The sequence below is a fragment of the Anabas testudineus genome, chromosome 4, assembly GCF_900324465.2.
Source record: "Anabas testudineus chromosome 4, fAnaTes1.2, whole genome shotgun sequence".
In the NCBI taxonomy this organism is placed as follows: Eukaryota; Metazoa; Chordata; class Actinopteri; order Anabantiformes; family Anabantidae; genus Anabas; species Anabas testudineus.
Window position 1 is genome coordinate 5,615,904 of NC_046613.1, and position 14,924 is coordinate 5,630,827.

Below are 14,924 nucleotides of genomic sequence, written 5' to 3' on the forward strand. Positions count from 1 at the left end.
TTTACTGTGAATTTCTTTCAGATTGACTATATCAGCAGAATGCCCCATGCAACTGGAGGATTTTCCAATGGATGCCCATGCCTGCCCCCTTAAATTTGGAAGCTGTGAGTAAACATGCCTGTGAGCAAATATGAACAATGTTCCATAACGGTATTAAATAATGCAGGAAAAGGTACAGTGTAAATGTTTCATGTCAGCAACCTAGACATCGGCGACACATGAATAAATGTATCTCCAAATCTTTTTAAAAACACATTCGGTCACCGGAGAGAAAAGTGGCGTGTAGTTTTGTCACAGCATGAGTGGCTTTATTCATCCAGGGGACATAGCCATGGCTGTACATCAGTGTGTTTGACAGCCCATGTCCCTCAGGTGCAAAGCTGTTTTTGTTGCGATGCAGGAGGTACCCATGAAGACACTGACACACTGCTCCTGATTAAGCCATTAATCAATATGTCAGGGCTGCTCTCCTGCATCCTTCACTGCCTCAGCTCCATACTTAATACTAAATGGGAATTATCTGAAACACACACAATGGAAGCAGCTAGTGGCACAAACTCACACACACAAAACCCGCATATACAGTACCCGTAAGATAACCTTTAAATGTCCAGTCCTACAGCACATACATGCGCAGCTAAACCACCCTTCTGGCTTGTGCCCATTCCTCCTGGTGACGTCTAAGCTAGTTAGGTTGGTGCACACAGCGTCAGTGGTATAAAAATATCTGGGGAGCTCCTGTCTTGTAAGCTTAAGATTAGCATTTGAGGTCTTCCCTGACGCTGACATATGGACGGTTATCTCAGACCTCAGCATTCTCTGGGCTCGGAGGCAGTGCTGTGCTTGCTGCATGCTCGGCGTCATGGCATTTAAATACCTGCTTCGGTCACCTCGACCTCCAGCTGAGCCCAGGGATGGAGATAATCAGAGCAACCAAATGTAGCTACAATGACTTGTATACTTGACGCCATGCTGCGTGATGTCTATTAACTTATCAGGCAGCCGAGAAAGTTCAAATGAGCATGAACCGATTATACAGAGGTTAAACACAGAGCTCTAGTATCCAGTAGAGAAACTGAGATACCAGTTACTCTGAGATGCTGCTGTTCAGTACAGTTACAGTATTTAACCCTGCAATCACAGTTGTATGCAGCAGCTCACCACTCATCTCAAACAAACAACAAACAACACATTCATATTTTATAACCGTACAAACTATATTTAAATGGAAATCTTTGCTTTTACTTAACAAAAACTTTGACAAACTAAGACCTATAACTAACTACAACAATCAGCTCAGGTGACTGAGCACAGTGTTCAAAATAAACTTGGTACTCTGGCACTTTGATGACCTGAGGTGACAGTAGAAACACTTCCCATAGGAGAACAGTATATCCTGTGTTCTTTGACTCTGTTAACACTAACTAATCCTTTGACCTACTGGACAGCCAGCACCCATGAGCTCAAGTGACAGTAGACCTGTGTTAATCACCTCTCATGGGCTGAACATGGGAGGTGGTACTTTTAAAACTGGACTTCGGAGGAAACCAACAGCTAGTCCACGTCCAGCTCTGTCAGCACTTTTGAAGCTCTCTTCTGTATGTAGACAGTAACTTTGTGTTCACAAAGGCAGACATGTAAAAACATTATGTTGTGGTTTTATGTTTTATATTTTCTAGCCAGGGAACTGCTTTACTCAATTTCCAGTCTTTGTTCCAACCTATCCAACGTACAGTCTGCTGATTGTGGAAACTGGCATTAGTCTTCTTATCTAATTTTCAATAAGAAAAAGGAATTCGTACATTTTCTAAAATATCCAACTGCAGTATTTCTATAAATTCAAAGAGAAAATACGAGCAAATGCATGTTATGATGTATTCCTGTCCTTTGGTTTCACGTCTTTCATCCATCCTAACAAGTAGAACATGGCAGAATTCATATCAGCTGTAAGAACACAACAGGCTGCAGCTTATTGGTCTCTTTGTAGGATTTGTAAAGTTTTGTGTGCGGCTAGTTATATCTTGTTTTGTATTGCAATAAAATGCTGATTTTGAAATTGTGTTTCTTGCAGTTCACCCGTTCATAGCTGAAATAATAGCCTCACATACTTGCAAATAATCTGAAATGGAAAACAGAAACACACCCTAATGCTTATTAAAGTGTGTCCCATGTTCAGATTTATGCAAATATTTGGTAAAATATTTTGGTCAGTCCATATGTTAATGTTCACTTAATGATGGAGAAAAGCTAGTGCACAGTTTACAGCAGCCTCTGAGCTGATATCAGTACAAAGTAAATGGACAGGTTAAGAAGTGATGATCACACATCTTCTGTACTCCTCTCTAAGCATTTACAGGTGTTACAGGTTGTGTTAAAAAATCACTGTTCTTGACTAGAAAACCATGCTAAAAATTTCCTCACTCGTAGAATCAGTCAAACTTTGTGTAATTCTCTGATTATTAACCCTATTTATTTATTTATTTATTTATTTTAACCCTGTTTTAGAAAACATAAACTATTTTTAAGGCCTCGTCCACTTTATATTTGTATTTTCTCACTTCACAGGACAGTACATTTAACAGCGGAACAAAGGACCCATCCACTGTACAGCATCCCTGAGAGGGAAGAGAGGACATCACAAATGTATCCCATGTAACAATACAGTCACATTTGGTGCTGTATGAAATCCTTATCACCACGAGGCTGAGACTGACAAATTTAGAAAACCTTTCAGGAGTTTTTATATTTATATACAGAATATCCCTTTACCATCAATTCACATTGATTTGATCGTATCAATCAGACTTTGGGGGGAAAGGTCGGTCTCCAGGTCCAGACTACAATACACAGACATCTGTCTGAAGGTGAAACTACTGTACTGGTCTATCAAGTCCATCTGTACTTTATGGGACACATCATACCTAATGCAACTCTGGCAGCCGAGGCATCATAATTTATCCAGAACGACACCCAGGAAAGGATGGTGATGAGGATGGAGGGCATGTACGTCTGCAGGATGAAGTATCCGATGTTTCGCTTCAGCTTGAAGCTCAGAGACAGTCGTGGGTAGGCACCTGCAGGAACACACAGAGTAGGGGAATCTGATCCGTTTTCCTTCAAAAGCAACAGGAGTACGTCTTTTATGCACTTTTAGTTCCTATGGTGATGGTCTCAACTGATTTCATCACCATGGAAACAAGTGAGTGTGGTTGAACTCGCAAATCATCTGATGAAATGTATCCTTGAGATTATCTAGTGCAAACACAACAATGTAGAGTAACATAGAGTACGCCTCTGATTACACACATACACAGTTACAGTTACAGACACTAAGAGAAATTCTTCAAGTACTTTCTCTGAAAGCATTAACACTTGCAGCCAATGCATGTACCGAATACGTCAGGCTCAATGCACGGCCTCTGCTTTACACTCAGCTTGGAATTTTATAACTTCTTACAAAACTGTAACGAGTCTCCATACCTAGCACCACAGCGAGCGCTTATAGTACCACACGATTCACAGTATATATGTACAGATACACTGTATGTAAATGTATAAATAACATTGATCTCTGCAAACATCTAACTTTAGCATCATTTTGCATTTTCCTTGATGTAAATAGTTAAGAGTTACACGAGGGTATCTACCTGACAACACATCAGATTGCTGTGTTTGCTGTTAGCAGCGCTGCTTGAGTGTTAATTTTATTTTCTTGCTCATTTGCACCTGAATACTGTGGGGAGAACACTGTTGATGAGAATGTACTTGAGGGGTGGGAATGTAAAATATTTGATATCATTCTCAACAGCTGGAGCAAAGACAGCTTTTACTATTCATTTAGAAATGTTGTGTGGAGGAATGAAAGAAAGCACAACACAGCAGGAGGAAACTACAAATTGCAGATTCACACATGCCCACAACAACCTCGTACTAATAACGTCTTCACGGTTCAGTTTGCCTTCTAATGGCAGTCGGTGCAAGTGCTGACTTACAGTAAGGTCGCCCTGTCTGCAAATAATAGTATTTAACCGCAAGAGTTACTTGAAATCACGGACTGTCCCTACTATGAGAAGAGTATTTCCAGTTCACTGCACAGTTACAACGTGTCACTGTATCAACAGATCGCAGAGTCGAGCTGGGTGCAGGCCGACCAACACATGCACCTGCAAAACTTGGAAGATCTCGGCTCGAGATAGAAACAACACATTTAGTCACATTTTAGAAAACAATTCCACAATTTTAGACAAAAACTGAGCAAATAGAATGATAGAAGATAAGTGACCATAAGAATTGGTCACAATATAATTTCCATTATAACTCTCTATAAGGACTGAAGATGCCACAGTCTCTTCTAAAGACACAGGAAGTTAGTTACAGTCTGGGATGTTTGCAACAGATTTATCTTATTTCCCCTTCCTTTTGTATTGGTTGAATGTAAATGAGTGCATCAAAGTACTGTAACTCTGATTAAATTTAAAATGTAATGCAGGAACACAGTCTCATGCTCTATTGTCTTATAATCACAGGAACATAAGGATCATTTTCACACAGACATGGAATATTTTGTCCTATTAGAAAGTTTATTATTGGTGTCTAGCTATTCCAGCTAACACATGTGGACCCAAATCTGCAATCTTTGATATTCCTGTTTACTAAATATGAGCCTGGAGTCAGGAGCCAGGTAATACAGCATGGTATAGAGTTAAAGAGTCTATGTCTAGAGTATGTTTAAAAGACTATGTAGAACCAGAAGCAGTGACTTTCCCACATAACAACATAGCAAAAACCTTTCAGGTAAGTTAGAGTTAAAGTTTTTCTTATAGCATTTGTATTTCGTCAGTCCACTGAACTGAATCTACAGAAACCAGTTCAAAGACATCTGGCTGTTAGCATAGTTTGTTTAACATAGTCCTACAAAGACTTTTCTGAGACAATGCGGAGTCTTTGAGACACTAATCCACTGGCCAGTTGACTGAGGTCAGTCTAAATTGCTGTGAAGTCACCACAGTTGCTGGATTAATGCAAAACAGTTAGATTGGACACTGCACTGTCAAACAAATGAGAGTTTCAGCCTGGTTTGCTTTTTGTTTACTTGCCTCAAAGATCAAACCATAATACAGCAATGGATACAGTTAGGCCACCAACAACCTGTTCTCACTACTTTCCCTGTATTTCAGCTAGGTTGTTGCATGTTGGTGTTGTTCCAGGTGGGCATAGTTGGACCCACAGGTAGTCTTGCACAAGCTGGCCAATCAGAATTGAATGGAGGTAAGGTGGGCTCAAACAAGCTGTGTTAGTTTCAATGCCAGAGGAGCTGTTCCATAAAGAGACATTAAACATAGTATGGCCACTTTAAGGTGTGCTTCATGATGGATGGGTGGAAAAGTCTTGACTAAAATATTAACTCCAAAGCTAAATGGACAAACTTCGAGTAATTGTCTGTGAACATTCACACAACTGCGTGAGATGCTCATGCTGATTGCATCAGATCCAGCAGTTCTTAACAGTGACGCCAAAGTAATCGCGTGTAATTTAGACTGGTGTTGATTCAGGAAGCTGTTTTAACATGTACAGGCAACTGAAACAGCAGCTTATGCTTCTGTCTGTTGCGACACACTCTACGGTAAGATAAATGAAGTGTCTTGTCAGACAGTGGGGGAAGGACAAAAGGATGAGGAAAAACTGAGTTTATCTGCTTATGGGTGAAGCTTTTTCTGATCAAAGTATAGTCAGTTCAGAGAGTATGTGCACCTATAAACAAGACATGACTAAAAACAAACCTCTTACATAACTCTATTCACGTAACATGTCATTTATCAAACTCATCTTTGCTTGTAGGGAAGTAACAACAAAAGCTCGTGGTGAACATGACAATAATATCGCAAACATGCTCTGAGGGTAAAGGGCATGATTTTTGTGGTTTTCCAGCTGCTGCTCCTATTATTATTTAATAATATAGATCTGTCTGTGTACATTTTCAGGTTCATGAACCACCAGTCAGAAGTTGGGACTCACATAGTGATTATCATGTTTTAAAAGCAAAGATTTTCTAACATCCAACAGGCCTATAATCTGCAAACATCTGTATTGCACGCTGTATTTGCTAATGCATGTTTATTCATTTTATCAGAAAGTCTTTTAGCAACGAGGGTAACCCAGCTGGGGGATCTTTACAGGAAAAACATAGTAATTCATTGTTAGTTAAAACTTTTGACTAGTAGTGCACAAGCTCTGTTTTTATTTTGTGCATGAATTCTGCACGAACTGACTCATAGTTTCTTCCCTACAAAAATCAGGATTAATGTGGAGTTCAGTGTCTTGTTGGAGAATGCTGAATATAATCAGCCAGCAATTAGACCAACACTGCTTGATCCACTTTTGCTTCTATCATCTTTTGTTAGAGACCATGATTACAATTGTTATTGTTCAGTTGATGATACTTGATTCACAAATTAGAGACATAATCACTCAGCACACACTGAATCAGTGGCTAAATGATCTTATCAAACAGATCAGTTGTTGGTAAGACGGGCAATGCAGTTCTGTGAATCTCTCATGACACAAAACTAATTCCTAGCAAAAATTTGTTGTAAATGTTTAAATGCATGGTGCACAAGTATTTGACAGATACTTAGAATTGAAAGCTCTGAGAACCACAACAAGAGAATTTTGCATTTACACTATTTGTTACAGGTACTGTATAAATGTATGTCCACAGGGTTGAGAATAAACCTTGCACAAGTCAAATATAATGCCTTTAGATTGCATGTGGACATTATTTCATATTCATCATTTTGATATGATCCTATATGACAAAGAAAAGCATCTTCTAAACATGTGCAAATGATGTAAACAGCTGTAAAAACCCACAATGTATCAGGATTGTAATTAGAGGCTTAATTATCATGGTTCCACGCAACTAGGTTCTTATATTCTACAAATGTCTGTTGATCTAAGTACAAAAGTAGGATCTCTATCAGAATGAGAAAATGTGGGACGAGGGCCTTGTCTATTTTTCCTCTGTATTTTGTTTTGCATTGTGTTGTTGTTTAATGAACCTGTATTGTAGTAACTTAGACTGAAGGGTTTTACTGTGCTGTAATAAATAATTAATCTGTATTCATCTGTATTTGTATCTCTCTCTTTAGATGCATATCCAGTTTCAGAGGTGGTCTACACATGGACTCAGGGAGCAGCCAAGTCGGTGGTGGTGGCAGAGGAAGGTTCTCGGCTCAATCAGTATCATTTAATTGGTCAGACCGCGGGCACAGAGGACATCTACACCAGTCGAGGTAAAGGAAAGAGTAAAAAGCCACTTGACGACCTGGCCACAGATTGCCCTTTTACATCTTAGCTCAAATTGGGGTTCCTTCCTCCCTCACAGCACCAGTTGCATGCACTCCAGTGGCTTCAGGTAGGAGCAGTGACACTAAGCCCCCGCATCCACCTACTATTGAGCTCTGTGTTATTACAGTGTGCGCCATCCAAAGATGTTGTTGTGACAAGAAAATGTTTTCAAATCAAGCTGGATAGAGACAATGAATGAATCACAAGGATTTGAGAAAACCTCCCACACATAGCCAGCTGTCTCTGGGGCTGCCAAGAGAGGAGAGAGGGTGGGCAAATAAAAAAAAATCACTTATCTGTGGTCTGAGCCACAGGGTCTGTAGGGTTAATCCGTGTGCAGGCCCATCAGCTGTGCTTTACTCAGTGACGTTACAGCTCAGGGATTGGCTGCTGCGGCAGAGACACGTGGGGGGGCCTGAGCGGCATCTGCTTAATTCCGTTATGTAAAGAAGTATGATAATACATTTCTGCTGCTTGTTGGTATTGAGTTTATCACAGGGGAGGTGTTCCTGTAGCTGTGGAGATAGCTGCTTTATCCTGCCAGAGAAAGATGCTGTTTACCCTGGATGATGTACAGTAGTACAGTATGTACACAAAACATTTACAGTTACAGTAATGCCGTGATGCTTTTTATAGAACAGGAGGAAATCCAAGTGTTCTCACTCGGGAAGATCCAGACTCGGACTAGTTGAGATTAACCCACATGGTTTATATGTGTAACTCTTTCAAACTGCACCTCTGCTCTGATCAACTAAAAGGAAAGACACACGGAGCCAGCATGGCCTTAGTTAACATTGCTAATCTGAGGTACTAACCCTCTTTAACAAGCCATGAATAGCTCAGCAAAGTGCTCACACGGGTCAGGCATGACCTTTGACCTCCCAGGTTAAGCCAAAGAGGATAAATATAGAGACTGAGGAATTGATCTGATGACAGGGAACACTTGTAATTTCAGTACGTTAGACACACCAATAGCTTTAGTAGCAAAGCTCAACGGACGCTGTTGATGGGTACTTACCAGTTGACCAACATAGCTGCGTTGTTCTCTGCTATGAACGGCAGTTCCCCACAGACCCTCCAAAATCCAAACAGTAAAATCCACCACAGTCGCATTTTTTCACACCTTGGAGATTTCCATCCACTTCCCAGCCCAGCAGGTCATCAGATGAGAGTGAGGTTCGGCCGGTCGTGCCACCACAGAGCAGGGCTGCTGGCTAGTAGTCTTTGGAGCGAAGGCATTCCAGGTGTCCTTCTCATTGAGGGCATGATGCTTGTTGATTCATCACACACACCATTCAAACCTTTCTTCCAGTCCCTCTGAACCCCCCTCCGCTGCACTCATTTGGGCACCTGCTCGTAATCATCTGCTGCTCCAGGTCTGTTTTAGTGCTCGAGCACAGGCAAGGCAAGAGATGTATGTCCCCGATCAGCTGTGGCCTGGTCTGACAGAATGGGACGGACTGTCTGTTACCTACACTCACACACATTAGAAAGAGAGAGAGAGAGCGAGACAGAGCAAGAGCGAGAGAGCCTGACAGAGATATACAGGATGCAGATTGTGACAAGGGATTAGTGGGACAGAAAAATCCGATTTTGCCAGGAGAAAGCAGCAGTCATCTGTGGATTTTCTATAGTTTATCAGACTCCATGGCTCGACAGGATTTTTGAGAAAAAAAAAAATCCTTCAAATGCAATCTTCAGTCAGTTAACAGGATCCGATGATTTCCTGTTTTTCAATAACATTTTCACATATAGTGAAGTCTGTCCTGGTGGTTGAAGTGTAAAGTTTATTTGGAGAGCCCCTAATCTCAGTTACGGCTCCTGAGGGCTTCTCCCACACGCCACACCACAGTATTAGGCAGTGATGGACACCACCAAATGAAAATAATACACTAAGACAGAGGTCCTTCATCACAGCAAGTAGAAACAACATTAGAATATCAGGAAAGACTTTGAGGAGGACACTCTTCAAAACCCAATAAGTTTAAATATTAAATTCCAATAAGTTATTTTGCCCACTGTTGTCACAGAAAGGACATTAGCGTCTTCTCCGCTTCAACGTCTTCATCCGCTGTGCCACTGTTAAATTAACACAGGTGAATTTACAGTGATCTTGTGATTTTACTGTTGCTGGCAGTAAATAGAGAGTTTGCCACACCTTCAGACAGAGACTTACTTTTATTGTTCATGAAGTTCAGTATTTGAAAATCACATACATGCAGTTTGCAAACCCCAGCATCAGTGTCTAGCAGCCTGGTTACCTTGTATTGAATTACAAAGATAAAAAATCAAGTACATATTCTTCATACTACTAAGTCTTAACTAAACACGTACAGTAATTTAACAGTTTTGGTGAACTGTAAACAAAAGCCTGTGACGTTGTTTTTGTAAAACACAAACCTTGGTCATTTTTTAAGATATTATTATTATTATTGATATTGACTCTCACATAAAGAATAGATACAGACTTTCCTCCCTGTGTGTCTTTTAAAAATGATCGAAATTCAGTGAACACATCTCAAAGTTGAGTAAGTTGTATATCAGTAAATAAATCTGAAAACCACAGAGCTGTCTACGGGAAAGAAGCAGGGCCTCAAAATCACTTGGGCATAACTGGGCATGGCCAGTACAACAGTTTGTAATGTCCTGAAAAAGAAAGAAACCACTGGTGTAGTGAGTAACATACATAGAACAGGTCAATAGTTGATGACAGAAGCACTGTGCACTCTCAGTTACAGAGATCGGGGGTGACGTTTTCACAATCCAACATTAGAACAAGACTTTGTGAAAGAAAACACAGAACAAATCTGCTCATGATCCAAACCACACAAGGTCACCTGTGAAGTGTGGAGCCGCATGACAGTTTCTGGAACAGGGTCACTCATCTTTATTGATAATGTAACTCATGGTGGTAGCAGCAGAATGAATTCAAAGGTTTATAGAACTACTGTATGGCTGCAAATGTATGTGAACATGCATTAAAACTAACTGACAGGAGCTTCATCGTGCATCACAATGACCCACAACACACTGATGAAAAAAGAGAACAGTTTTAAACTGGTCTAGTCTAAAACTAAAACGCTGACTGTTTTTTTTTTTTGTCTGTTGTGCTGTTTCCTCCAGGGCAGTACACCGTCATGATGGCTCACTTTTACCTGAAGAGGAAAATCGGCTACTTTGTCATCCAGACCTACATGCCTTGCTTCATGACTGTGATCCTGTCACAAGTTTCTTTTTGGCTCAATCGAGAGTCTGTGCCAGCACGAACTGTCTTCGGTGAGTTTGAAACACACATGAAACCTAAAGAGAGCCCAATTATTTTACATTAACATGACTTTACATACTATACAAATACAGCCTAGCTCAATCTAAAATGTTAAATATGAGCTAATACATGAATATTTATAAATACTGAAAAATAATTTGAATGAAACCCTTCATTCAACGTGCTGTTCTGTTTAAAATGCTCTGATTTGTGTCCTGAGTTCCATATGACTTGATCTGTCCAAATAAAACCAGAGCACTAAGTTTAGTGAGTAACACTGACCCGTGTTTCTCCACCACCAGGTGTGACCACAGTGCTCACCATGACCACTCTCAGTATCAGTGCTCGAAACTCACTTCCTAAAGTGGCTTACGCTACCGCCATGGATTGGTTCATTGCGGTCTGCTATGCCTTTGTTTTCTCTGCCCTCATTGAATTTGCCACAGTTAATTATTTCACGAAGAGGAGCTGGGCTTGGGATGGAAAAAAGGCAATGGAGGCCCAACAACCCAAGGTACAGTGTGTGTGCATTTGTTCATCTGTGTGTTTCCCTGCTGTGGAGACACTAGAGCTCGTTGCTTGCTTGTAGTTTGTGGATATCATGGCTGCTTTACAAAAAGTCTACCTAAAACAAACATTGTCTTGCTGACACTTGCTGGCAGGTAGTCTACTGTGGACATTTGAGGCTGCAGGCAGCAAAACCAAAACAATGAACTCTAAAAGCTCCTTAGAGCTGAGGGAAACCATACAGTTGTTTTTTTTACTAGCTTATTGTAGAAGAGTGGTAGTGTGGGAAGCGAGGAAATAAGGTCGAATGAGAAAGTCCATGTCACACATAATAATAAAGCAAAAGATGAATTGCTCAAGATGTAGAAGAAAAATATGTGGATCAATAAATTCACAGGTCAGCTGCGAGTTTTATGGCACAGTGCCACTTGATTATTTCCCAAGGACGCTGAACACCACTTTCAGCCTTTACTGGCCATTTTGTACTGTTCTTGTTTTGTTTGCTTGTGTTTGTGTTATTTACTACCTGTTTTATTATGTTTTATGAAAATGAAAGGTTTTTGGTCACACTAAATCCATGCATATTTATTTTTGTTTCACCCGTCCACAGAAAAAAGACCCTTTGGCTTTGTCGAAAAAGCCCAACAACACCTGTTCAACCGGTGTGAATTACACAGCCAACCTTACAAAGGATACGTCCATCTCCACCATTTCAAATAGCACAGCTGTTCAGCTCAAACCCTCTGAACCTAAGGCCCCTGACCCCAAAAAGACTTACAACAGTGTGAGTAAGATTGATAAGATGTCCAGGATAGTGTTTCCAGTACTGTTTGGGACCTTCAACTTGGTGTACTGGGCCACGTATCTCAATAGGGAACCAGTGATCAAAGGAGCTGTGTGAGCTCCTCGACGAGAGGCATCCATCCTCCCGACAAGCACTTCAGGATTTGACAACTGGAACGCAATCAAAAACAATGCCAAGCACTTAGTCCTTATATCATATATGTGTTTTTTAGATGATTGGATTACACTGCATGTCTGTCGCTTCAGGAAAATATTGCCATGTTTGCCTTGAGTTTGAACAACTAGGTTGAACAACCTGAAAAAGGTTAAAACGTTTAGAACTCAGTCACTGATTAGTTTCTGCCTAATTCTGATCTTTTTCAATTTTAGCATTTGGCATTTATATTTTCTCAGTAGGTGATGGTGCAACAAGGCCAAGTGCTATGCAAAACATTTTTACTGTGTTAATATACTCAAAGTCGGCTTTTATCTTTGTAACTCTTACTTTATACAAATGGGCTGGAGGTCCAGGTACGCAAGACTGGGCTCAGGCGCATGGGACTTTGCTTCCTTGTTAAAAGCAGATGAATAGCCATGCTAAATGTGTTGCCTTCAGAGTGCGATAACTCATTATGAATGCACTGAAATCGCCTACAGTTACTTTTACAGAAGTTGACGCTTTTTGCTTTTTCTTTTTCTTTTGCTACTTTTCTAGAATGAACAGTTTTCCACTGATGTTATTTTTCTTTTTATGTAGAAATGAAACAAGGACAGATGTGACGCTAAAAGTGATGGTGGCGGCTTCTGTTTCCAGAAATCCTGTATGTCTGTGCGTATGGTCCTAGTTGAAGAAACATGTATATATGCCCTGCTGTTAGAAAAGCACCATTCAACCAGTAAGGTTAGCTTCTATGTTACGCATATACAGCAACACAGTGTTATAGTCTAGTGCTTCATTGACTGGATATTGGGGAATTGAGGAGAATAGCTTGAGCTTTAGTTATTTTGACAGCATATACGATGCTTTCCTTTAAACCATTTGGTTTTTTAGTTAAGTTTGTTATTTCTACAAGCTTTGCAGATCACTTCAAACTATTGTTGATAAAGTTAAGTACCAGTAACTGATGCGGTTAAGACATTGACTTACGCTTAATAGGTAGAGACTGAAAATCACAACGACAAGATTAATTTTTGACCATTACTTTAAAACTAACCATCTACTGCCTGCTGCTTCATATTTAGAATAGAGACATGACGGTGGTGTCCGTCCTCTTTTACTTGTCGAGAGAAAGCAAATAAACATACAAACCAACAAGTAATTTGAGAGAATGACGTCAAATTAGGCATCACAGTAAAACTGAATGAGAAAACATCAACATTTTTCTATGTATGCAGGATTGTTAGTGCAGGCTGGATCCACTAATTAAATTAAACGGAGATAATGTTGCAGTTCTCCCACAACTGCATTTTGTGTCTGTGGTTAGACAACTAACAATTTGACTGCGATCTACTCATGTGACTCTATGCCTCCTGTGTTGCTTGCCTTTATTCGACGTGTTTATGGAGTGCACCACTTGTATTATATTATTACATTCAGTGAATTTTAGGTACAGGCTGTTCTTTACATGCAAATATCAGAAGCAATAAAATAATGCTCATATGAATAATGACTTCTGTTAAGGGTTAAACGACCTTCATTTTGTTGATGTCTTTTCATCCTGATTTGATCCTTTTAGCAATACTCTTTTTCGATATATAGCTTTACTTTGATTGGTTTTAGCTCCACCCTTCACTCTTTGGAAGCACAGTGCTCTCTGACTGTATTTAATGTACTTCTTTATTTATTCAATTTTTTTTTTTTTTTACATTGGTGCAGATTAACAATGAAAAAGGCTGGGCCATTGTTGAAACCTTACATTTGTTTTTCTCTTTAATTGTTATGCATACCTGATTCTAAATAAAGCTTCACTGATTCCATCTGTCTGCCGTTAGTGGTCTTAATGATAGTTTAAAATTAAATCAAAAATTTCCTTTGGGGTGACTAGAATGGTATCTTATATTAAACCTGAAACACTTAACACTGTGTGTCATTATATAAATGTCGCCTCTCATGTGAGATTCCAGATAAATACGCACTCAAAGCAGACAGTGTGCAAATCTACAGTGCATATTTAGATATATTTGTGTAGCTGACGTGATAAAACATTGACTTAATCTTGCTTGATGGAACAGCGGCCTGCGTGTGCTGCATCTCCTCTGATTAGGCACGTCCACATCTAGATCATGCAGCCTCTGCAGTTGGTGCACCGGGGGTCTCTGTGGCGGTAACATCTGGCTCACATCTGTTTGTCAAGGATTTAGCTGCATTTAAGTTGCTTTTTCCATTCAGTGAGCCCATACTCTACACCAAATTAAGCTGTCACTGATGCCGCAAAATGACATCGATCATAGTATATAGCTTTAGAGGGGGAAGACGGGATACAGTATGTGTTGATGGAGAGCACCGTCCTCTCATTGTGCACCACAGCTATATCAAAACATGCTCCCATGTTAGCAGAAAGTGCCCTTGCTTCATGACCTTTACGCATTTTACACATCATATACTTGTGCAGCCAAAGAAAAAGTGGAAGCTTCAGGTTGCTGCTGAAAAATGTTAAATCAAAACATGTGCTGTACATGTCATGCATATATATTGTTTTTAATCTACTTATTAAGATGGCCGTGCAGAGATTTGAAAGGTTTTGGAGCCCTTCTAATGTATTCAGAGCTTATTTGTTCTTGGTTAGTCAGTGTTTATTCATTAATCATTCTCATGTATTGTAATTCTACGACAGAACAACTACCTGAAGCAGCACAGCAGAGCAGGGGGGATTGATTTTGAATCTTATGTTAGTAGTAGTTGTGTATTGGAGCTTGAAGCAGGGCGGCTGTCAGGGTTTTATCTGCTTCATAAACGTACAGAGATTAGAGGAGTAAGAAGTGACCTGAACACAAACACTCTCACAGAAACAGTCAGCACACT

At 40.1% G+C, this 14,924-nt stretch overlaps 1 protein-coding gene across 1 annotated transcript; it reads left to right on the plus strand.

The window, feature by feature from the left end:
• Nucleotides 1-19: 19 nt before the first annotated feature.
• gabra5 (gamma-aminobutyric acid type A receptor subunit alpha5) lies at nucleotides 20-13,870 on the plus strand. Its single transcript, XM_026344168.1, has 5 exons — nucleotides 20-104; nucleotides 7,149-7,292; nucleotides 10,471-10,623; nucleotides 10,915-11,126; nucleotides 11,730-13,870. The coding sequence occupies exons 1-5, from the start codon at nucleotides 47-49 to the stop codon at nucleotides 12,018-12,020; spliced, it is 858 nt and encodes a 285-aa protein (XP_026199953.1). The 5' UTR covers nucleotides 20-46; the 3' UTR covers nucleotides 12,021-13,870.
• Nucleotides 13,871-14,924: the final 1,054 nt, after the last annotated feature.